This window comes from Lampetra planeri, chromosome 5, assembly GCF_965212315.1.
Source record: "Lampetra planeri chromosome 5, kcLamPlan1.2.h2, whole genome shotgun sequence".
Lineage (NCBI taxonomy): Eukaryota > Metazoa > Chordata > Hyperoartia > Petromyzontiformes > Petromyzontidae > Lampetra > Lampetra planeri.
The window spans coordinates 5,626,738-5,652,546 of NC_136111.1; the positions used below are offsets into that span (position 1 = coordinate 5,626,738).

The 25,809-nt window shown below is 49.3% G+C and overlaps 1 protein-coding gene across 2 annotated transcripts; it reads left to right on the forward strand.

Annotated features, from left to right (window-relative positions):
- The first annotated feature begins 1,441 nt into the window (after window positions 1-1,441).
- On the forward strand, window positions 1,442-24,793 carry LOC144718727 (receptor-type tyrosine-protein phosphatase O-like). 2 transcript variants are annotated; one of them, XM_078594206.1, is made up of 13 exons: window positions 1,442-1,785; window positions 10,004-10,161; window positions 10,670-10,738; window positions 11,089-11,121; window positions 12,605-12,686; window positions 13,493-13,583; window positions 14,192-14,268; window positions 15,443-15,577; window positions 16,431-16,562; window positions 18,135-18,295; window positions 20,116-20,311; window positions 21,212-21,302; window positions 24,018-24,793. In XM_078594206.1, exons 2-13 carry the CDS (start codon window positions 10,067-10,069, stop codon window positions 24,092-24,094), a joined length of 1,239 nt encoding a protein of 412 aa, XP_078450332.1. In that variant the 5' UTR covers window positions 1,442-1,785; window positions 10,004-10,066; the 3' UTR covers window positions 24,095-24,793. The 2 variants fall into 2 exon arrangements, with proteins under 2 accessions (XP_078450332.1, XP_078450333.1); XM_078594207.1 differs by lacking the exon at window positions 1,442-1,785 and having other exon boundaries at window positions 10,064-10,738; window positions 10,956-11,121.
- Window positions 24,794-25,809: the final 1,016 nt, after the last annotated feature.

Below are 25,809 nucleotides of genomic sequence, written 5' to 3' on the forward strand. Positions count from 1 at the left end.
AAAAAATACAATTATCTCATTAACATAAACACGTCAATTATTGACTTTCATGTCTGTCTTGTCTGTATCTCTCTCTCTTCTGCTCATCTCACTGAATCTATATCTTTGTTTACATTTCTCCCATCTCACTACATCTATATGCCTTGTCAATATCTCTTCCGTCAATCGTAAACATTCGCGTTTGCCCAAACTCAACAGTCCTGCACACATGCGTGTCTCAGGAACGGAACCGGCTCGTAAGTCGAGGACTGCCCGTACATCACACCCACACTCATTTGCTCTGACACATACATGCACACGCCCAATATGTATGTATGTTGAACTTCTTTCGCACCGTACGTAACCAACCGTGATGATCAGAGGTACGATTAGCACGGTTGGCTACGCACACGCGGTGGGCTACACACACACACACACGCGCAGGTGCAATTGCTACTCACGGACCGACCATACCTACACACTCCCAAATGCACACAGGTACACTCACCAGCCTCTCTGTCGTGACATTTCGCTGTGGATTTCGTCATTTGCAAGGTGGGACCCAACATCAGTTTCAACCGAGGAACCTCCCTTTGGAGGGTCAGCACCACCCACTGCTGACATTCCTGCTTTCCGATGCCCTCTCATGCCCATTGTCCTGGAATATCATTCTCTCCCCAGCCATGCCAGTTCCTCGCGTTCCTTTGCGCTCACCGCCCCCCCCCCCCAGGTGCAGTAGGTGAGTGTTGTTCCGGGGGGCGCACTCATTGCACACACGAAGTGCTCGCCACAAATGAACCACGACACCTCGCTGATCTCGCCAAGGAGCGTACACCGTCATCACGAGAACTCCGCTCATCCTCGAAGCAGCAGCAGCAGCGACTTTTGGCTGCTGGCCATCGAACAAAGACTGGTTCCGCATCGCGCACTTTCAGATGCGCTTCTGGGGGCCGTCTGGAACGCTCTCCCCTTCCAATATTAGGAAGCCACTGGAGCCATGTACTTTTAAAGATAGATTGAAAACTCATCTCTTTAGAACTGTGACAGACGCTGTCTTTCCGACAGACCTGTTCTTCACCTGAGGACGGCTGCTTGCGTTGTGACCGAAACGTCGTGAGAATTATTTTATTATGTTTTATTTTTATTATTTTATTATTTTCCTTCTACGTGACTTTACCGAAAGAACCAAGAAGATGAATCCCTGCAGTCACGAAAGCTTTAAATCGAAATTTGTGATTATTTTGTTGTCCTTTCCCCCGGCACCTTCGATTAGCACAGCTGGCGACGTACGGTGCGAACGAAGTTCAACACACGTACAATACGTGCAGAGCGGCTCTAGCCCTGAGAATGACCGAGGGGGGTTGGAGCGGGAGTGCGGCTGGGTTCGCGCTCGCGGCGGAGATTGCGGAGGTCTGGCAGTGCCCAGATAACGCAGTCAAATATCAGGAAGTTGCTGCTTCTCACGCACGCACACACGCGCGTGCGTGCGTGCGTGCCCTCTGCGAGCGGTTTATTCATGGACTTGTGTTAATATGGTGGCCGTGACTGGATTTTGTAAGAGCATCAATGCAGAGTGGAACAAGTGTTTGTTGTTTTTTCGTTCACGGTAATAAATAATAAAGGCTCTCTATGCCAGCGCTTGGCCAGTCCTTACTTTCACTTCACTCTTGAGGTCGTTTGGTCACGGTTTAAAGTTGTGCCTCGTGGCGAGGGAGAGCTACCGACGAGCAGTGGCGAGGCGTGGGGCAGAGACGGTGCTGACGACTCGTTCAGCGGACCTCGCCGTTCACTGTTGAATTACACCAGGTGAGTCTAAGGTTGACACCGGGTGAGCAGAGGTGGGACAAAGTCATTGTTATGCAAGTCCAAGTCGAGTCGCAAGTCATCAAATTCATGACTCGAGTCTGACTCGAGTCCAAGTCACATGACTCGAGTCCACACCTCTGCGGGTGAGGCTACGTCCAGGTTGCTTATCCCTCGAACGGGCAGCTGCTGGAGCAGCAAACACGTGTTCGCTCGGCGACACGACGTGAGTTTCAGCTCTCTCGTGCAGATACGTTCAACGAATGCTACCGTAGCTGTCAACGTTAGGAACCTAACGCTGCACTTCTGTTTTCGGCCTTTGATTTGTATCTAAGCGAATGTCACAGTCCCGTAATACAGCGGCGTAGTGTGGTTGGTGCAAAGTTAATGACTGGACATCCGTGAAGAAGAGCTTTATAGCTCGTCGGATTCCTCCAGTACAAATATTCTCATTCTGCAATAATGCAGGTTTTTTTGGGTTAGATTGCATGAATATATAAGTGTGCCATTAAACCCGCCACCACCCGACACAGCCAACTAGTAAGGGTTGTCACGTAAACAGAACGTGGCCAATTCGTCACTAGTACAGCACACCGGTGTGTTGGAGAGCCAAGCCACAACATTTACAATCTGAGGGCGACGTTTCGCCTGGAATTACAACCAGCTTCATCAGGCGACAGCCAGATTTGTGGAGAAGTCCTCCTGTTTCGTTCCTTAAACAGAGGGGTAGCTGTGATGATGTGACTTGTGTTCTCTTCTTCGTCCCTCACATTTGGAATCGCGGGTGCATATACATAATTAATTTATTCTCTCAATTGTAAACTACTGAAAATAAATTCGTAAAGGTGTAGAGTTGGGGGGGGGGGGCGTGTGTATTTTCTCTGGGTCCTCTGGAGTTGACCCTCCGCATGTAGAAACACGCGTTCAGAGTCTTTGTCTGCTGTAAATATTCACGCGATGAGCCACTTCGTTGAGCTATCATTTGTGGTCAGGTCGATTCTGAAAAATAGCTACATAGCTCAGTGAGCCTTACCTGGTTAAAAAACAATCATTGTTCAGTTTAGTTCGATTATACATCTCATGTTTATCTCTTCCAATGTTGCTGCATCACCCACCCAACTGGAGCATCTTGTCTTACTCTATCTCCATTCGCTATCTTCTGGATTCATTCGTCTCGTCTATCTCGATCAGCTCTGGCTCCTCCTGGGTGCCTGTTTAGGTAGAGTACCTGGTGTCTTACCTGATACCACAATGCGATATTCGGTGCAATCCTACTTGATATCTTACCTAATCGCACAATGGGATATTCGGTTCAATCCTCCATTCAAATCGAGATCGGAAATCACAATTGCAAGGCTCAAGTCAGCGCCGAGACTCGTGAAGTCAAAGTGTAGAATTAAAATCTGGCATTCACAAGGCCATCGCTAAAACACGAGGCGTTGACTCACAATGCCATGGCCAAAACTAATGTTGGACCTCCAATGGAGGCTCGGCCAAATAAGGAGGAGATTAATGGCAATGTACAGGATGTTCATTGTTGATATTATCGCTGTCACTGATAGGACCAAAGCACCCAAAATGTGCCTGATCTCATGACATTGTGGAGACTAAGCCAGGTTGAGGCTAGATAGTGCTTGGGCGTGCGACCACAATGCACAGTAGGTTGTTATAGGCTGCTGTGGGGCAATGTGGTGGGCAGCAGAGAAAAAAAACATTGTTGTACTGTGCTGTAAACTCACACGTCTATGCTCCCCAAGTTTCTGCAATTCACACGGGTCAGCTCAGATAAGTATGGTCAAACAAACCCCATGGGGAGGTTTCTCATCCAGCAGTGGATTTAAAACGGGGCTGTACGGACGTGCACATGACAGTGAAATATGCAGCGCAATATTTATAGAGCAATGTCCATGGCAAACCTGCCATTGACACGAAGAGCACAGAAATCAGATTTAGCCATGGTTGCAATGTGTCAGACTTGGGTTGTCAGCATGTATGTTGATTTCAAACACGTGTTGGCTCCAGTGCCGCCATGGATTTGCAGAACAATAAATATTCGCGTTGTGTGAAATGTATTTCCCCATCAAATGCTGGGTGGGGTTTTTTTCGTGGTTTTAAGTGCATAGGATGCAATCTGCAACGGGACGTTTTATTTTTGCTCTGTAGATGTTTCAATCGCTTGCCTTAGTATTCTTGGTTCTTTCGGTAAAGTCACGTAGAGGGGAAATAATAAAATTATAAAAATAAAACAATAAAACTCTCACGATGTTTCGATTGCAGCACAAGCAATCATCATCAGGTGTGAAAACCACAGCATAAAAATTGGAAAAAAGTGGCGGTGTTGCAATCGAAACGTCGTGAGAATTTTATTGTTTTATTTTTATTATTTTATTATTTCCCTTCTACGTGACTTTACCGAAAGAACCAATAATATGAATCCCTGCAGTCACGAAAGCTTTAAATCGCTTGCCTTTGCTTTGCACTTTCGCGATGGAATACTCCGGATTTAGAAGGTCTTAATATCCCTTATGTAAGCAAATGGTTAGCCATGGGTTATTAATGCACATCCTTCGTGTCTTTCGAAAGTAATTTAGTTAGTGAAGAATAATTATATTTGTCCGTGGAACGATTCTTGGAACATTGTGCAGTCGAACCACAACTGCGGTCACTTCAGCCGAATGAGCCTCCGCTTAACGAACACCGACACGTTGCCATGGTACAATGGGCAGCACACACTGGATTTGCCAACCAGAGGTCATAGGTTTAATCTCCGTTCCATACGGCACTTGAAACAATGTTGCATGATTGTTGAATTCCGAGCAGTGTGAACTGGGGCCGCACATTTTAGTCTATCGGTGGGTTGGATGTGGTCGGGGTTAAAATGTGGGTTGCCTCCCCCTCTTCCAAGACGTCTGGCTAGCATGGAAGAGTAGGCCAAAGACCCTGCACAGGGGCTCTCTGTATACAGCTGCCTCGAGTGGCAGGTCCCTTCCATCAGCAGTGGTGTGAGCAAGCAGTTGCAGGGCTGCCCCTTTACTTAACACCAGAAAGTGCGCATTGGTTGCACGTACGTATGTTTGTTGAGTTTCCTTCGCACCGTACATAACCAACCGTGCTAATCGGACTGCAATTTCTGTGTAGAGTGGTTCTCGGGTTTATACGTTGTAGCCCTTCACAAAGGAGCAAGGATAACAACAACAACAACAAAAGTTATGTTTGTGGAGTTATTGCTAACTGGCCAGAGAGCATGCTTTAATACGCGGTGAACTAACTTCTTGAAATCAGTCTTGTTACCATTTTGGTGAGGCAACCCGATATTTTTGTGCGCATGTGCAATCATATTGACACATTTTTTAACGTTCCAACGATTTTATGCACAGATTTTGTGAGTCTTTCTATCATCTTTTTTTTGATTTTGCATATTACCGTCTCTCTACAATTTTCCTCCACTCCTTTGTAGCCCCCCCCCCCAGTGTCCGGGCCTCTGTTCGTGCAGTCTGCACACGAATTTGGGCGCTTTGTAAGGCCTACGATTGGTGCCCAGAATCCCCACAAATGTTACACGTGATGATCCTGCGTTCATGCCAGCAGCACCTATCTCGATTGGCTACTTTCACGAAACTCAAGTATGGGTAGCTTATATTGGTAAGACACCTCCTGGTTACACCAGCCCACAAGGGATTATTGTGTCCGTCGTGCAGGGAGGGGCTGGGTGGGGAGGGAGGGGCGGGGTGGGGAGGGGAGGGTGGGGAGGGGCTAGGTTGGAAGGGTGGGGCTGGGTGGGGAGGGGCTGGGTGGGGAGGGTGGGGCTGGGTGGGGGGTGGGAGGGGTGGGGCAGGGTGGGGAGGGGCTGGTCACCCCGTGGTGCCCTTATAAAACTCAACGTTTAACCTACCCACGCCGGCTTGTGCCCGCCCTCACAGTCAGGCATATTTACGGAATACACCACGCCGCCGTTGACCCTGGCCATTGACCGAGCAACCCAACGTTCCTACCAGCTCCCTCCGCGGGAATGTGTTTGCCAGTTCGGTTGTGAACATTGTTTGCGGGTTTTTTTTTACCCTAAAAAGGTCCTGGGGTCGAAGTTTCCACTGAATATTGTTTTTTTTTATATATATACCTAGAAAAACAAATGTTTTAGGAAATCCATATTTTTGCTTTAAGATGCAACAGCACCGCGCATTGTGCCCCACGAACATCTTCGGGCTGCAGCTGTGAGTGTGGAGCGGTTCGACATCCGGCAAGCGAGAGTATAAATATCGCGACGGTTTGAGGAAGCGGTGCAGCGTGGTGAGGCTTGCGACGAGTGAAATCGCGCGAGTCTGGAAATGCCGCCTGCCCTGCACAAAGACGTTCATGGTTAAATTTCGATTTAAAGCTTTCGTGACTGCAGGGATTCATCTTATTGGTTCTTTCGGTAAAGTCACGTAGAAGGGAAATAATAAAATAATAATCGGAAAGACAGCCCTGTTCTTCACCTGAGGACGGCTGCTTGCTTGCGTTGTGGCCGAAACGTCGTGAGAATTGTATTTTATTATGTTTTATTTTAATTTTATTATTTCCCTTCTACGTGACTTTACCGAAAGAACCAAGAAGACGTTCATGGTCGAGGGGAACTTTGTCTCTCTTCTCTCTTCAGTTAAATGTTGGTCACATGACGGCCTTCTCTCGTACGGGCACCGCGAATTTCGCGTCGAACGGGGCCAGGGGACTGCACCTCTGCATTGTTACAGTTGATAACGTCACCTCGACGTGAAGTGATATCGGTTTAATATCGCGCAATTTGGCGCAAAAAATAACTGGACCAAGGCAGCTTCTGATTTGCTTCACAATGATAAAATATCGTTTTCCGACCGGTTGAGAAATGCCACAGTTTGGTTCTGTATTGTCTGGTGTAACCCCATGGTCAGCGCATCTCCGATTAGCACGGTTGGCTACGTACGGTGAGAAATAAGTTGAACATACAGCACATACATGCGCACATACATAAGCACCACTGCGGGTTTCGTTGTGCCCGTTGCGATAGGCGGCGGCGGCGGGTAGCTGGAGGCTCAGAATGTTCACCAGCTTGCACGTTCAAACGTCGCACGTAATGGTACAGCAACATCCCTAGAAGCCGGGACTCGGCTCGAGAGAGAGAGAGACAGACTTTTGACTTTTAAACCACTTGTATTGCCGTCAGCAGCTACAGCACTGGAGGCGATTCCGAGAGAGACAGAGAGTGCGCGCACAAGGTCACCAACTAGCAGAGCACGTGCCAGGGGACTCATGCGATCGGTGAATCTGTGCAATTACATTTTTAGGGGCCGTCCATAAATGACGTCACGCACCTAGGGGTGGGGGGGGGGGTCAGACATTTGTGACGATGTGTGACGAGGGGGGGGGGGGTTTGAGAAATGTGACGTCACATCAAAATGCGCAACTTTAAATATAGACAACACGTTTTACTTAATTAAAGGGACTTTTAAATAAATGTTTTCTGCTACAAAATCAGAGTGCAGCGCCATATTAAATACACACTACAATGACAACAGTTTAAAGCGATTTTAAGCATGTTTTATATTTGGGGGGGCGGCAGAACTCTCTGACGTCATATTTGAGGGGAGGGGTCTGACTTTTTATGACGCCGTGTGACGAGGGGGGGAGGGTCAAAGATCGTCCAAAATCGCGTGACGTCATTTATGGACGGCCCCTTAGACCAAAGCCCAACCACGCAGGAGAGGACATGTCGACCCCACTGGCGGTGCCCGTGGGAGAGTGGCACCGTTCTCCTCCTGCTATTCTTCTTATTCTTGTTTGACCTTACCAGGTAAGGTCAAAGCTACCTGGCGCTTTTCCAGACGCGACCTGGCTATCATCACAAACGACAGCTCAACGAAGTTGCTTGTCACATAGATTGCGGTCCCCAAACTTTTTGGCACCAGGGATAGGTTTCGTAGAAGATCATTTTTTCACGGACTGGAGAGGGGGGGGGGTCATCATTGGGTCTTTCCCCTTTTTCAAAGAAGCTCTCCTGTGACGTTTGTTTTTTACTCATTTTGGTTCGGGCTTAGCTTGTGGGCTTACCAAAACTGTGACTGAGACAAGTGCGCAGTGCGGGAAAGAGGCGCGGATGGAAGTGGTAAATAATAAAATGATGGGGGCGGGCCACGCGCGGACTAAAATAAGTGTCGGATTCTGACTTCTCATGAGGAGCGCGCAACCGAGACCACCCCTCGCGTGCGCAGTTGACACAGTCGGGTTCGCGCTCCTGTGACAATCTCGTGCCGCCGCTGATCTCACAGGAGGCGGAGCTCAGACGGCAATGCGAGCGATGTGGAGCGGTTGTCAATACAGATGACGAAGCTTCATCTGTCAATACAGATGATGAAGCTAAGCGAACATTTTGCTCGTTCTGGGAACAAATTGGTCTAAATTCAATTTGCTCGTGATGGCGAATTCTCGTAGAAAGTATCGCTCTTCAAAACGCCGCACGCCTGTTTTCAGAAATGTATTTGAGCCTCACTGTGGGATATCTCTACCATCTATGCCTCTGACTGCTCGGTGACATTTTGAATTACGATTCACGGCAGTAAGTTAGCCAAAACCCCTATAATGATCGTGCACAACGCTGAGACTTTCCGATGATAGTTTGCGAGTGGAACATGAGCCGAACGGTCGCTGAGTATAGGTCATCGGGTGGTTTAAATATATTTTTAGGAACTTAAATGTCAAATCCCCTCCTGATGTTGCTTGGGTTTAAACTACAGTTGGCAGTTTGAGGCAGGGTGTATGTGAAGGATTGCCAACAATTAAATTAGAATTTGTTTAAGGTGTAAGAATGTTGGCTATTCTGTACTGTTTTACGTTACGGGCAGCAGAGGGCAGAGCAGCAATTTTCCAAGGTTGTGCTCCCCTCGTTCACCAACCAGCACTGACGAGCATGGCGATGTGTGGTCACATAACCACCGTGAACCACCCGGCGTGGAGAGACCCTCATCCTGCAGTGGATTGACAAAAATGGCTGTCCATGTATGTGTTTCGTTTGACACTAACTTTTCCATGTGCCAGCAAAATGCTCATGTATTATAAATGTGGTGCATGAACGTTCTTTATAGAGCTCGGTAAAATGAACTGGACCCCTGCATTACATTTTTGGATTGAATTCGTTATTCTTATGGAATATATTACATCAAACCAAATTAATCGTAGTTCTACAGTTTATTGTGTTATCACTGTCTGTATTGCTTCCCCAGTCCTGTAAAATATTCATTTTTCAGAACTAAGAAACCATCTACACATTTTAGTGCTTAATAAACAAAAATCAATCATGATGAGAGTGAAAATAGGATGACCACAGAGCAGAACTTCCATCTTCTGCCGGAAGCTTCACGCTGAAGTATAACGCATTTAACTAGGCCAATGTTTCATGTGTGCAAAATATATTTTTTAGGAATGATGATGGCCACTTCTACCGTTGATGAGGATGATCATGGCCATCATTACTGAATGTACAGGTTTATCGATGGGCCCAAATTTTTTTTACGAATTAACAACGTCATGTGTGGTTTATTTGTATGTCGTCCCACCAAATTTGGTCGATGGCTTAACATGAGGCTACCAAACATTTGCAACAGTCCCGGTTGCTGAAGGGTTGTCCCGCTCACTGCGTGAGCCTCAAGGGTTTCATATCATCGGTATCATATTTTTGGGGGCACGTAGAGTACTTGCATTGGGGGTCTCAGCGGTGCTGACTCAATGCTGCGACATGAGCGTTAATCACTCCTTTAGCGACCAGTAATTATCAAATAATCTGGTTAATTTTGTATGCAATACATGTGTTGATTGGTTTTATTTACTCATTCCGCAACACCTTTCTACATCTAAAATTGTCACTTTTCGCCTCGAACATATTCAACACTGACCCCGGTCTCACCCTGACGCAATGTTTTTGTTAAAAAAGTATTTGTTTGTTGGGAAAGTGGGAGGTGGGGGGGGTGTGCGGTCCTGCATTGGTATACAATAGCCTATTGCAGTGGTGTGAAGTGTGGGTATTCCCACGTCTTCTAACATCTCTGGTCAGCATATGAAAGAGGCCAAATGTGGCTCTACATGGTCTCTCTCGAGCTCCCTCTCGTGAAGGCTCACCCAGCAGCGATGGCGTGAGCAGGCACTTTCAAGGGCTGCGCCTCTATCCTCTTAATGTTTTCTTTCGTCCGCCTTCCGCGCGCACCTTGTTTTCCAGCTCCACGGTCCCTCCACCGAGTTCCACCGATCCGTCTCTCTTCACCGAGGTCCACGACGCCACATGGAACACACCGTGGTCTCGCTTCTGTTCGCCCTGACGACGGCGGTCATCGTTTTTGCTGCGGCAGCCGTGTATTTGCTGCGGAGGATCTACAGGTGTCGCGCACGTACAGGCATCCGCACTCGGTGTTTGCAAAGCTCGAAGCTTAGCCATGACCCCCCAGGTTTAGGTAGAAACGTGACATTGTGCATAATGGAAGTTCACAATGTAATGAATATAAACACACGCTTGAAAGACTCTTTGTTATTCGATGCTGCCAATGACAACATTCCTACCGTTTTTGCCACATCGTAGCTTAATTATTCGCTTGTACTCTACACCATTATTGTATTTCCCCTTAGTCCGAGTTCAGGCCAGCCTGGGAAGCAGAAATCGGCCCAGAGAATTCAGGCTCTCGCCCGCAATGCCGACCAACTCGAGTTGACGAAAAATATGCAAACTCCGCGAACTCGAGCACGTGCTTAAGTGCTGCAGGCTCATGGACATGCGGCATCAGTCCCTCCCCTTAAAGGCGACATCGAAGTGATTCTGGCCCACGAGTGAACGGGCAGTCGGTGTGCGGCTGATGATAAAATGGACATGAACCTCCGCTGTTCTTCGCAGGGTCCGTGACTTGGGATACCGCGGCGTGCGCCCCAGGGGGAACAAGTGGATGATGCCCAAACGTGGGCGGTGAGATTGCGGCCACGGGGCCATTCACTCCTCACCAAATGTTGCACCCAACTCTAAAATAATAACACCGTCACTCGCACACCTATTCGTAACCCCTACAAAGACAAGAATTCCCCCTCCCTAGCCTCATCGACTGCGGTGGGGGGGAGAGGCGGAGACGTTAGCGAGCACCCATTAATGTACTATGTTTGTTGAATTTCTTTTGTACCGTACATAGCCAACCGTGCTCTTCGGAGGAGCGCGGGGGGAAGGACAACATACGAAACTAAAAACAAAAGCGTCCACGTTTTCCCTCCTTGTGGCGCACACCACTGTGGCCTGAAATTAAATGGCCTTGTTTGTCATTACAGAAGCGTGCATCTGAAGATATATCCAATAACCAGGTGAATGCATGAAAATGCGGGGGCAACATCGGTGGGGCTGACATACGTGTGACTTTTATTTCCATGAAAAGGATTTGTCCAAAATCAGGAGAGCACAAGGTTGCCACGAGCAGAGGGCATGGGAGAGGATCAGTCGCGTAACGAGCGTGGGGGGCACGTGGGGTGCCTTGGCCACCTCGCCTCGGGTGGCCAAAGCAACGAGTTGGGACCCCCCCCCCCCCCTCGGCAACCACCATGACAAATGTTTTCAACAACAACGTCAAAGAACAACAACATTTCTGTAATGATGTGACGAGGCAAGAGGAGGCGCGATGTATAACCCAGGTGCAACCGTGCGAGACAAAATCGAATATTGGGCGTCCCACGTGACCGATTTCCGCAACCCCCCGCCAGCGGACAACGTGGTGACTACGTCGCCGTCTAGGATGGGCTCGCTGATCGCAGCGATCAACTCCGAGACCTTCGCACTCGCTCGCCGGGTTCCGGATCCAAGAGGTCTCCTCGTTGCACAGAGGCTGCGCTTGAATGGGAGCGGTAAACGAGTTTGACGGATGGGCCTCGTGCCCTGGCCACGCGGTGCCACCTTTGGTGGCAATGAGACCACGCGTAGCTAGCTGTGCGAGACGCGAAGATTACCTGAGGCTTTGAAGGGCACGGTGAAAGAGAGATGATTGAAGGGGAAGTTTGGTTGAGAAGGAGGTTGAATTCTCGTGCTATCCCGTGTTTGATTCGTTTTTTTGGGGAGGGTGGGAGGGGGGATTGGATTATTTATGCTACAAAATTCACTTTGGGCGTTAATTAACCTTACGGTTCAAATATTCAGCTGCCATGGAAAATATCCTTAAGCCTGGATGGGCGACCCCGCTAAAAATATTTTAACCTGGGCACTGCCCCCCTCCTCAAAAAAAGTTAAACTCTCATTGCATTCTCTTTGATTCTTTCGGTAAAGTCACGTAGGTAGAAAAAATATTAATAGATCACGACAGCTCTCTCGCTGGTTCAGCAGTTCCACTGCTGGGTTATTTTTTTCCACCTGAGGACGACCGCTTGTGTTGCGATCGAAACGTCGTGATATATTCTTATTTTTTCCACCTACGTGATTTTACCGAAAGAACCAAAGAGTATGGATTCCTGCAGTCACGAAAGCTTCAGATCAAGATCTAATTGCATTTTGCAGCAGCGCTGTTGGTAACGCTAACACGTGACTCAGTGTCTCTGTCTGTGTGTGTGTCTCTCCACGTTTGTCTTTCTCACTGTCTCTCTCCGTCTCTCCCTGCGTCTGTCTTTCCGCACCAACGTGTTTTTTGGATGCTCAAAATAACAAAACAATCGCATTCATCGGTGGCCCTGACGCAGTGACGTGGATTTCGTATCCCCTGTTGTGGAATACATTTTTTCTCTCTCCCAAAGATGACGTTTTCCGCATTAATCCCTCTTTAATTTTTCTTTTTTTTAATGCGCCCATTCTCCGTGTGGATTGCAGCCCAGTGAAATTGGTGGATTTTGAGAGGTACTACACAATAATGTCCCGTGACTCTGGGTATCTCTTCTCGCTTCAGTTCGAGGTAACGCACCACATCATCAGCATCATCAGCATCTTCTTCGTACAGCTGATGATAGAGAGCAACGAATCTAATTTCACATCGAGTTGGCCGAGCCAGATAATTGCGTCAAGAGTAGCGACGTGTATCGTTGTGATGATGTTGAGTCGGGCATTGGGTGCTTTTGTGCTCCATGGTCTGTTCTGGGTCGCCGCAGTTGCACACTGCAGAGTTTTTAACGTCCCACGTGTGCGTCGGGTAATCCGCATCTTTTCATGGTTAGTATGCGAACGCAGTTTAAGGCTGTGACCCCATGAGCTTCGCGGAATGCGAGGCACGTTACATGAGATCCTTGTGGATTGGTGAAGGTTGCTTCGTTGCGGCGAATGCGTATGGGGGAGCGATGAGCGACAACACGGGAAACCAGGGTGTTGGGGTTGACTTGAGGGCACCAGCGATGCACCATCGTGTTGCGGCGTTCAGTTGGACGTCGGCAAGTCGATCGTGGGCCACTTCTGGTCCGTACTCCTGCTACGCATCACCTGGCTATGGAGAACACAAGGGGAGCAACCGATGATGATGCTCGCCAGCTTGTGCTTGCCACTCGGATCATCGCCCACGCAGCGAGTCAGAGCGGGTTGGTGAGAAGAGGGCAGGCCACGAACAAGTTCAGATATTTCTCACGGGCTGATCTTAGCCAGGGTCAGGAATCAACTCGGCTTGCCGGGTTCAGAGTACAGTGTCCTAACCACTGCGCCACCGCTCCATCTGCAATATCAAAAAACAATCGATTCATGTGTTTTTACTTTCCATGTGCCCCCCTATCGCAGGTTTTGAATACAATGGATCACTACTTTCTGCACTCGGATGCATGCCTTCCAGAGAACAAGCACAAGAATCGCTATGACAACATCCTCCCGCGTAGGTGCAGAGCCGTATTTGAAATTGCCCAACTGGAGTTGAAAGCATTTACGCATTGACTCCGTTCCTTCCGTCAGTTTGTTACGATAACGCTCGTAATGGCACTCCAATAGGAAGGATACTCTATAATAATAATGTTGTGTTGCTGTTGGGGACCCTGTTTAAACCTGACATGATCGAAGGATTGCTCAAAATTTGGGGACTACGCCAGAGAAAAGAGAACTATTTGTATTGACACCAGCACGCTGTTACCCTGACAGCTGCCAGCCCGGTTTCCGTACCGCTATTTAAATGCTTCCGAGGACAAAACTCACGTTAGAAAGTGTCAACCAGTCCATGTGTAAGCATGACATTTCCCCAACTTGTATGGATTATTTTAGTCTTTTTCTGCAATGTTATTGCAAGTGTGCTTTCGGTGTGATATCACGAGACGAGGGTTCCCTTTAAATATCTTAGAGAGCAGTGGCACCCCCCGCCCCGCCACTTGTGCCGCCCCCCATGTTCAACAACGGCTCACGGAAGCGGATCTCACAGGGCTACTTCTTGGCGTCGAACTTCGACAACGGCGCTTGTTCATCAACGTGCCCGCAACCGTTGTGTGCACGCAGGGAACTATGGGCGAGTGAGGCTGAAGCCCGTGGCTGGAGTCCCAGGGTCAGACTACATCAACGCGGAGTTCATCCCGGTCAGTGCTCGCGTTTCTTTATGATTGCGATTCATGCTCCGCTTTTGTTCTGCTACGTTCGTGATACAAAGATCTCCCTTGCCCTAACAGCCTTTAACAGGCTGTTAGGGCAAGGGCTGTTAGAGAGCCCCAAGTTAACGGCATCAATCACACTGTTTGTACAATTAAGAGGGGGGCGGGGGGGGGTGCTTGGGCAGGACACGTCGCTTAGAAGGGACGAGGATCAATGGGGTGAGGAATAATTGCGGAGTGGCAGCTAAGGGATGGAACGCTTGCGAGAGGACGTCCGCCGAGGCACTGGGGCGATGAGATCGGCTCGTGAGCCGGTGCTGGGTGGCTGACTACATCGCCCGGTATACAGGAGGTCGTTGGTACGATCCCGAGCCTGACGATGCCTGCTGTATAGATGGAATTTGCATGTCTCTCTCTCTCTCTCCCCGTGGTCGAGCGGTATTCATTTCTCCGATTCCACCGGTTTTTCCCTCCACGTTTAGAAACATGCGGTCAGAGTATTTGGCTGCTGTAAAATTCCACGCGATAAGCCACTTGGTTGAGCCATCACTTGTGACCAGGTCGTTTCTGAAAAAAAGAGCTACTCAGCTCAGTGGGCCTTACCTGGTAAAAAATAAAAGTAGTTTAGCCATTTCGTTTACTTGTTGCATCGCGGGATCGCAAGGGGCGGTGGCGGCTTGGGGAGAGGCCTCGGTCCAGCAGCGGAACGACCATGGCTGACGATGATCTCGAAGAGTGCGCTTCGAGAACTTGAATTGGAAAGTGAAGACGGTTGTCATGATTGCGTCGACGGTCACGACTTCACGCCGTCGTCAACGCCGCAACTCCCCCCCCCCCCCCCGTCTGTTTTTTTTTAACCGTCTGACATTTCAATTTTGACTTAAAGCTTTCGTGACTGCAGGAATTCATGTTCTTTGGGTCTTTCGGTAAAGTCACGTGGATAGGTTCAAAAGAAATAACAAACAATAACAAAAACTAAATTTCGATCGCAACACAAGCGTTCGTCATCAGGAACGCTTGTGTTGTGATTGAAACGTCATCATTTTTTGTTATTTTGTGATTTTCTTTGAACCGATCTACGCGATTTCACCAAAAGACCCAAAGAATATCCCTTCTGACATTTCTTTCCCCCCACCCACCCCTCTCCCCCCGGGTTCGCTAGGGTGTCCACGGTCCCAAAAACTACATCGCCACCCAGGGCCCCCTGCCCGAGACGCAGGGAGACTTCTGGCGAATGCTGTGGGAGCATCGTGTGCGTCTGGTCGTCATGCTCACGCAGTGCGTGGAGCGCATGCAGGTGGGCGCGACTCCCTCTAGCCGGTGTTCGAGAGGTCGCGTGAGTCTTCCTCGCCGACGTTCCCGTTGCTTTTCAGAAGCGTTTGTCGCGTTCACTTCTGATGTCCGTCCCACGCAACGTCCCGATCAGCGCCGTTGGTTGCGTACGGTGCGAATGAAGTTCGATACGCGCACACACACACACTAGAGGATTGTGTGATTCGGCACGCACGCTCGTTTGGGCACGGCTGTTCATTGCTCTTACAGTTTGTAGCATTTGCCGGTCGTTTCAACGTGTACCGTTTGCCCCTACTGGGACGCGTTTGAAGGGGAAAGAGTGAACGCACGTAAACATCTCTGCAGGTGGCAACTCATTTGGGTTATTTGGGGTGCATTTTCACTCCACGTTCTTGGAGCTCCCTCGAGAACTTCGATTTCTCGAAGAACCGTAATGATAATCTCGGCTTAATGACAATTAAAGCAATCGCGGTCGTGTTTGTCCCTATTAGAGTATTTATATAGAAATTATGGCGCTCGAGGGCCTCCCCACGCCATATGGGTCACGAGAGGCAATCACCCATACTTCACCACGCCGGTCAGTGCAGGTTGGCGTAAGGGCGAGCGGACTAAACACGAGGGCATAGAGAGTGCGGTACAACAAAGCGCGTGCTGTCTGCTGCGCGCCGTGTAGCTCCCGCCCCAGCCAGCCGACAACAACGCGACGTGGTCGCCCATCCAAGCGCTCGCCTGGACGGTGCATGAATGGGCAGATGATCATCAGTCTCAACCTGGAGATGGAGGGGGGGGGGGGTGCAGGCAATACCGCCGCCGCCGCTGCGGCCGTCGGTTTGTAACTCGGAGCGCGTTCGCCGCAGACCAAGTGCTCTCGGTACTGGCCGGAGAAGCTGGGCACCGAGGAGCATCACGGCGCCGTGAGCGTGCGCGCGCTGGGACGGGCCAGGCGGGGCTGCTGGGAACTCCGCACCTTCCTACTCCGCTCGCTTGTGGTGAGCTCCGCGCGCGCCTCCGATCGGCGGCGGTTGGCAACGTACGGCGCGAAAAAAGTTGAGCGTGCTTGTAGCAACACGCGTAGCGGACGTCGCGGGGAGAAGGAACGCGCCTTGTGAGACGTCCGTCAGCTGCCGATTTGGGATTCGGAGGTTGTGGCCTAGCTCTGTGGACGATGGTAAGGATGTTCGATCCCCGTTTAACCAGTTTCCCGGCTATTTTACAAGGGAGATCCGTGGTGGGTGAACACAGCAACATCAGCAAGCAAACAAAAAACTAAAGAGAAACTCGTCGACATAGCAGAGAACGAGTGCAGGCTGCCGAAGGAATATTGCACAGCGAACAAACGAGGTAAACGAGATACAGGAGAACAAAATAAAAATAAATACGCACACCGATGTTTCAATCATAATTTGAATCGGCTCCATTAACGCAGACGGTGTTAACCGCTAAGCGCGGTACGTGCGATGTGTTTAACACACAGCCGGTGCGTGCAGTGTGAAACGAGTTCATTTGTATTTAAATGGGAGGAGGAAAAATTGGTAAACTCGGGAAGACGCGGCGTGGTGTGTCGCGAGGACTGTAGTTTAGGAATCCCTGGTTCAAAGGGCACGCGTTAATGGAGCCGATACAATTACCGAGACTCCTCTACTTACGAACGTTCAGAGATACGACCAAACCTGTCCGTATGTCCAGTTGGCTGTTCGGACCGCGAGTCGTAAGTTCAACCGCCGCGTGATAGATGGTGGTGGTGGCATCTACATTTTCAGAACATGAAGAACCAGTGGCATCTACGTCTACAAGAGAATATACAACTTGTTACAACTTGTTAAGTGTGCATGCCGTACAACATGTTTGGAGTCTACAGGAGTAAAGCTCATACCTGTCAACCCCTTATCAGTGCCCTACCTTATTACAGTAAAGTTACGTAGAAGACAAATAATAAAATAATAAAAATATAAAACAATAAAATTATCACGACGTTTCGACTGCAACACAAGCAATCATCATCAGGTGTGAAATCCACAGCAAGACAATTTGAAAATCATGGCGGTTTTTTTCTATCCCTTCTACGTGACTTTACCGAAAGAACCAAGAATATGAATCCCTGCAGTCACGAAAGCTTTAAATCAACAATTTTTTGCCCATATTGAAACGGCTGTACCCCGTATGGACCTGCACAAGAATACGGGGTATACCCCATATGGGTTGACAGCTATGACAATTGGACTTGCGAACAAATCGACTTACGAACAGTCCTCTGGAACCGAACTCGTTCGTAAGTAGATGCGTCCGTGTGGTGGGGCTGGGGGGTTTGGCAACGGATCGGGGGGAGGGGGGAACTATGACCAGATCAGGCGGGGGGAGGGGGGATCGTGGTTGGGTGGCTTTGGCCATCGAACTTTCAGTTTGGACGCAGGGAGGAGGCGGTATAGACTCGACAAAAAAAAACACATTTTGATTAGCCCGTAACCCCCACCCACCCCTCTCTTTCAACCCTCCCTGACTCTGACTTTGTGCAACTCCCCCCCCCTCCCCCGGTAACACTCTCTGGGCAAATTGAACAACAGAACGAGCAGCCCGAGTCGCGTGTGCTGTGGCACTACCACTTCACGGCGTGGCCAGACAAGGGGGTGCCGCTGGAGGAACACACCGGCGGTCTCGTCGACTTTGCCCGGGAAGTGCGGAAGAAGTCGTCCGCGTGGAAGGCGCCAATAGTCGTGCACTGCAGGTGGAAGCCTGCCCCTGCCTCGCATATCTCGCCTCACTCACTCCAGCCTGCCTGCCTCACCCCAACTCTCTCACCACCACACCCCACCTGCCTCACCCCAACTCCCTCACTCACCCTCTCTTCCTCACCCCGACTCCCTCACTCACCCTCCCTCCCTCACCCCGCCACCCTCATCACACGCCACCTCCCTCTCCTCCCTCCCTCCCTCACCCACCCACCCACCCTCCCCTCCCTCACCCTCCCCTCCCTCACCCTCCCCTCCCTCACCCCGCCTCCCTCACTCACTCACCCTCCCCTCCCTTACCCCGCCTCCCTCACCCCAACTCCCTCACCACAACTCCCTCACCACACCCCACCTCTCTCCCCTCCCTCACCCCAACTCCCTCACCACAACTCCCTCACCACACCCCACCTTTCTCCCCTCCCTCACCCCAACTCCCTCACCACAACTCCCTCACCACAACCCACCTCTCTCCCCTCCCTCACCCCAACTCCCTCACCACAACTCCCTCACCACACCCCACCTCTCTCCCCTCCCTCACCCCAACTCCCTCACCACAACTCCCTCACCACACCCCACCTCTCTCCCCTCCCTCACCCCAACTCCCTCACTACAACTCCCTCACCACAACCCACCTCTCTCCCCTCCCTCACCCCAACTCCCTCACCACAACTCCCTCACCACACCCCACCTCTCTCCCCTCCCTCACCACAACTCCCTCACCACAACCCACCTCTCTCCCCTCCCTCACCCCAACTCCCTCACCACAACTCCCTCACCACACCCCACCTCTCTCCCCTACCCCACCCCAACTCCCTCACCACAACTCCCTCACCACACCCCACCTCTCTCCCCTCCCTCACCCCAACTCCCTCACCACAACTCCCTCACCACACCCCACCTCTCTCCCCTCCCTCACCCCAACTCCCTCACTACACTCCACCTCCCTCCCCTCCCTCCCTCACCCCTCCTCTCTCACCCCGACTCCCTCCCTCACCCCACCTCCCTCAACCCAACACGATCACCCCACCTCTCCCCACCTCACCCCACCTCTCTCCCCTCCCTCACCCCAACTCTCTCTCCACAACTCCCTCACCACACCCCACCTCTCTCCCCTCCCTCACCCCAACTCCCTCACTACACTCCACCTCCCTCCCCTCCCTCCCTCACCCCTCCTCTCTCACCCCGACTCCCTCCCTCACCCCACCTCCCTCAACCCAACACGATCACCCCACCTCTCCCCACCTCACCCCACCTCCCTCACCTCCCTCACCCCACCTCCCTCACCCTTACATTGTCCCGTCTCAAGTACGTGTGGTTAATGCAGACATGATACCTTGCAAAAGGTTTCTGTTGTGTGTTCGAACATCTAACACTTGTTTTATTGTCAGAAAGGGTAAACCCTATTCTTATACTTTCATACTGGAAAGAAAGGTCCCGTGTTGTAGCAGTAAATGGTTTGGTGCTGTTTCATAAAGGGTTATACAGGCAGTCCTCGACTTACAAGCACCCGACTTACGGACACCCTCACTTACGAACCGTTTGACTTACGATCAGGCCCCAGGAACTATGTTCATAAGTCGAGAACATATCTGGGATTACTCACAAGCAACTACATTTTTGTTGTTATTAAAACATTGTGTGGAGAACGGTTTTCGGAGCGAGTATTCCGCACGGCCAGTGCTTAATTTCAACCGGGGACAGTGGGTGATGTGCGAATCGCGCAATGATGCGCCAAACGCCTGCATCGTCGGACAAAAGCGTCGTGCGAGCGAGAGAAACTCCGGCCCCGCGCGTGCCCGTGCGTGCGACCTTACAGCGCCGGGGTCGGCCGCACGGGCACCTTCATCGCGCTGGACCGCGTCCTGCACGGCCTGCAGACCACGTTCCCCGGTGCCGCGGCCGTTCCGGAGGAGTGCTCGCCCGAGGGCCCCGTGCGCGCCCAAGCCGCTGTCGACCTTCTCGCGCTCGTGGCCGAGCTGAGGCGGAGCCGCGTCAGCATGGTGCAGACCGAGGTGCCCCAGCGGCTCGCGAGCTCGGCGAAATGTTGACTATCTCGCCCGGTGCACGGGAGGTCGTGGCTTCGATCATGACCCTGACGCCTGCTGCGTGGATTTTGCTCCGGGTCCTCCGGTTTTTCCTCTCGCTCCACATTTAGTGACATGAGTTTAGAGTATTCGGCTGCTATACATTTCCACGTGATAAGCCAGTTTGTTGAGCTGTCATACGTGGGCAGGTTGCTTCTGAAAAATAACTAAATAGCTCAGTTGGCCTTGCCAGGTAAAATAAAAAAAAACATTTGTTTAGTTTAAATAGATTCAGTTTGTTTTTTGGAAGCACTGTACAGCTTCGGTCAGTCATATATTACATATGTGTATGTATGTGTGCGTGCATTGTGGTAATGCAGCAGAACCTGGCGATCCGGGTTCGATGCCCGCTCACGGTCAACACCAGTGATGATTATCTGAACTGGTCCTGGGCCTCATCTAGGTCAACTCAGCCTCAAATTAGTACCTGGTGCGTTGTGTAAACATGGCCACTAGGGAGACAAAGGCGGTCGGGCGTGGTGCTGGCCACCCACTCCCTCGTGTACCGTACTGGCCTTCATAGGTGCTCGCTAACAGCACTTGCCCCAACATTATGTTTAGGCTATACGGGGATCTTTGTCTTTGTGTTAACACGGATGTGTTTAACTGCCCTGTGCCCGCCAGGAGCGCAATAATGAATACTGCCTTCAATCATTTCATCTCGTGATCAAATTATTTTGAGGACACGCGAAATATCAACCACAAATATATTCCAAGCTGAAGAACACGAACAATTGTTTGCTGTTGACAATGTCGCTCTGCTTATGTGCTAACTGATCAATGTTCATCTCTGTCTCCCACCACCGTCCCGTTCCACTTCATATCCAGGAGCAATTCGTCTTCCTGCACCGTTGCATATTGTACATTTGCAAGCATCTGCTCAATCGACAACAACGGGATACCGACATCTGTGCCTCAGGTGCGCTAACCATTGTGAACTTCTGGCTTACGTCTTGAGTTAAAGCTTTCGTGACTGCAGGAATTATTTTTTGTTATTTTCTTTGAACTTATCTACGTGACTCTACCGAAAGACCCAAAGAATATTCTGGCTTACGGGTCGCAGGAGAGACTCATCATCAGTCAAGGTCATTTCGCTGCCAGATGACGGCCTCTCCAAGCCAATGCCACTTTTCACAATCCCACGATGCAAAACCGCCCGCCACCAAAGACAAGATCCCCCCGCTTCGCCTTGACGCAGACTGTTGGGGCAATCGCTGTTAGCGAGCAGCACCTATGAAGGCCCGGCACATTACACTAGCCCCACCACTTAGCACCTGCACACAGACTGACTGTAGTCATCTCCTCGGTGGACGTCCTGTCGGATGTACAGTGGAGACTCCGGTATTTAAAAAAATATTATTTTGGTTCATGGTGGACGAGGCCTCGCCCGTAATTGATTCGTCGTGGAGACCGCTCGCTTGAGCTCGCGAGTCGCGACAGTGTCAGATTATTGCTGGGAAACGGTCGCAGTCATCGATTTCTCTGCGTCCATTGCGAGATCATTAAGAGCATATGTGCCTGTTTTGAAAGCGTGTATTCTTTTTAAGCGTCGATAATTATCATTGCAAAACGTTAAACCTTCTGGGCGTGTCGCGATATCGGTCAAAATTACGGAATTTGTGCATTTCCCTAGAGATTTCGTTTTTAATCTCCGCTGATCTCGCACCGTATGTGGGAAGTGGTGGAACCCCAGGGATTGCGGTTGGTTTTCGGCTGTTCTTGAGACCCGGTGATAACGTCCACCCCTAGCAGTGTGAGTTTTGAGACTTGTCGTTTAATGTAACCTACATTTGGCTACATACAGAGGCAGGTTTGCTTTTAATCACGTTCCACCATTCTGCTCGTGGTTTCCGGACCACATTTATATGCTGAAAGCTATTCATATTTAACCATATGTAGCTACTACGTATGTAGCTTGAAACCATTTAGCGTGTGTAGTAGCTACTACACGTGTAGCTACTACACATGTAGCTACTACTACACATGTAGCTCCTACTATACATGTAGCTCCTACACATGTAGCTACTACACATGTAGCTACTACTACACATGTAGCTCCTACTATACATGTAGCTCCTACTATACATGTAGCTCCTACACATGTAGCTACTACACATGTAGCTCCTACTATACATGTAGCTCCTACACACGTAGCTACTACACACGTAGCTACTACACACGTAGCTACTACACACGCAGCTACTACACACGTAGCTACTACACACGTAGCTACTACACACGCAGCTACTACACATGTAGCTACTACACATGTAGCTACTACTATACATGTAGCTCCTACACACGTAGCTACTACACACGTAGCTACTACACACGCAGCTACTACACACGTAGCTACTACACATGTAGCTACTACACACGTAGCTACTACACATGCAGCTACTACACATGTAGCTACTACACATGTAGCTACTACACATGTAGCTACTACACACGTAGCTACTACACACGTAGCTACTACACACGTAGCTACTTTTGCTACGAGGATAATCCGGCAGTGAGCGGGGCACGGAGTGCGGCAATGTCGTCGTTCACAATCCCTGCGACGTGGGTCAAACGGACGGACTCGTCTTGAGCGGATGATGCCATCGATGGCAGGAAGACCGTTCCTCGACGAGGCGTCTGCTTTGTGACCAAAGTCGTACAAGCATCTCTCGCACAAGGGCCCATGCCAACCACGCTCGTGAGAATGTTGATTTGTCGTGTTTAAATCATGGGCTCTCTGAGCGTGTGTACAGCTCACCATCTGGTCTACTTTTCATGCAACCTTGCTGCCCTCTCTGCTTTGAATCGATTGTAATTTAGTCAGCATTTTTTTATTGCTATTATAGTTTTAGCCGATTCGACGACAACCTGTGAAATTGTAGTTGAGTCTTCGTGTGTGGATTTCATTTAGTCAAAAAATGAGGTCAGCCAATCAGTGAATTCTGTAAATCTCTGTCTGTGTATATAAACAACCAATAGCCACGTGCGTCATTAGTGTTTTGCGGCCTCTAATAACGCGACTAAACCATCTAATTCCGCGTCTTCGTTCATTCAGACTCGTGAAATGCATCTCGTCAAAGTCACGCGTTTGGTCTGTGGCGGGTGGCAGTCAGAGTCATCGTCACGCTCGATGGATTTTCGTCCACACGCAGTCGTCACCGACGAACAACAAAAAAAGCCAAACACTTTATTGACGGACTCTTGGTTCTTTCGGTAAAGTCACGTAGGTAGAAAAATGATAATAGCTCACGACGTTTCGATCGCATTACAAGCAACCGTCTTCAGGTGGGAGTGAAGACGGTTGCTTGTGTGACGATCGAAACGTCGTGATCTATTATTATTTTTATTATTATTTTTCTTCTACCCACGTGACTTTACCGAAAGAACCAAAGAGTATGGATTCCTGCAGTCACGAAAGCTTAAAATCAAGACTTTATTGACGGTTATTTTTGGCAATAAAATGTCATGAACATATTTAACGCTGCTTTGATCAACAGGCCGTCGTTGGATCTCTGCTGTGGTCCCAGTGGCCGTCTGTTGTGCATTCCCTCCTTTAAGTGCTTCGAGCTAACCATTGATGGGGGGGTCTGTGTGTGTGGTTCCGTGTGTGTGTGTGTACTCTGGCCTGCAGGGACTGCCACCCACGAGGCAAGAGCAGAAGACGTGGAGGGTGCCATCCCTCTCAAGGAGCTTGTGACCGACTCATAATTATTGTTCGTGCTGCACTTTGACACGAGTTAGGTTTCCATAATTGTTTATTATGAATGTACCGTATGTACATTCAATGGATTACAAACCTTACTCAACTGTAAATTGACTCCACTAAAAGACAATATTTGAGATGTAATATAATAAAATATATGAGTTGGTGGCACTGCGTTGGCAGTGGTGCAATAGCATAAATAACAATAATGTTTAACACGTGTGTTAATAACACTGACCTTAAAAGGAAAATATATAACGGGTATTGCCTTGAGCAATCACACTTGCTATTAAAGGGCCATGTTTTGAAACGTTGCCTATTATCCATTTTCCTTTTAAGACCAACCAACATATTATTGGCAAGTGTTTAGGTTTTTTTTGTATAATAAAATAGGTTGTCCAAAAGAATTGCAAAGTTAAGTACAGTTTTTAAAACTTTTTTCAACGCGTGAGGATAAGCTAATTTTATTTTTTAAACATTAACCCACACAAATACTGCGTTGAGTCTATTTCTCAATGGACCTTCGGTATAAAAAAAGTTAACGTAAGCAAGTAAAAACTGTAATTGTGTGCAAATGTATACAACTGTTAAAAAAGCACAGTAAAAATAAATCGATAGAGAATACTAAAATATGCAAACTATGTAATGTGCAAAGAAATACAACTGAAATATGAATTTAATAATTAAAAACAATACAAACTAAAGACTTTATTTACTGTATTTCGGTAAATTAAACGGTGTAAAAAAAATCTTCCACTGCTGCTTCGTGTCCAACAATCTGGCTACACATTCAGGTGACACATCCATTTTTGCGAGGTCACGAGACGCACGCTTTGATCGACTCGATGGCACGCAGGATCCAGACTTAGGGCCACAAAGTAAGATAGTGAGGGGTCCAGTTGAAAAAACATATATATAAATTTGCCCAATCCATGAAGCAAACGTGCTGCCAATTTGCTGTGAGGCATGGGTGTGGTTCAACCTGGCAGCCGATTTGAAAAGCCACGAGAGCGGGCGTAATGCACGTTTACGAACACGCTTTCTGGTCTTGTCCGACAATTGCTGAGCTCTATGAACATATAGTGGGGGTATTCAATACAATTAACAATGCATCTGTAAAAAAGAAGTGTGGAAACTACCCTGTGGAGCTTAAGAGAAATGGGGCTGACTCGAGAACAGAACGTTGTGTTAAGGACTTTCACTATAGCGGTCAGGAAAACCCTCGTGAGTACGTGCAAGAATGACGAACCCCCTCTCCCATACTTGATGACTGAATTAGTTAGACACATTCTCAGCACTGGAGCATCTGAGCAATAAGCTCAGAGTCAAGGGAGAAGAATGCACACGGACATAGGATCAATTTCTAAACCTTAGACCAGTCTTAAATACCTGAGCCCAGAACGGCAATGACCTGGCCAACCAACCCTCCCTCCCCAAAGAAAATCCCTTCCTACCCCCCGCCTGCTCTGATGAGTCTGGTGTGCCTGATACCGTCGATGTCCATGGTAACGCCGTCCAGAACGTCAGGATGTTGCAATGTATGATGTGAGGGAGGATGTGGAATAAACAACAAATATTTTATGGAAGAAAAAAAAGTTGCGGAATGGCCACTAACACATCTTCCACAAGCTTCCTGATGTCCTGATGTTGAGCGCCACCCACATACCGATCAAACTCTGATCCACTTCACACGTGCCTACGTTCCTGCATATGCTAATTA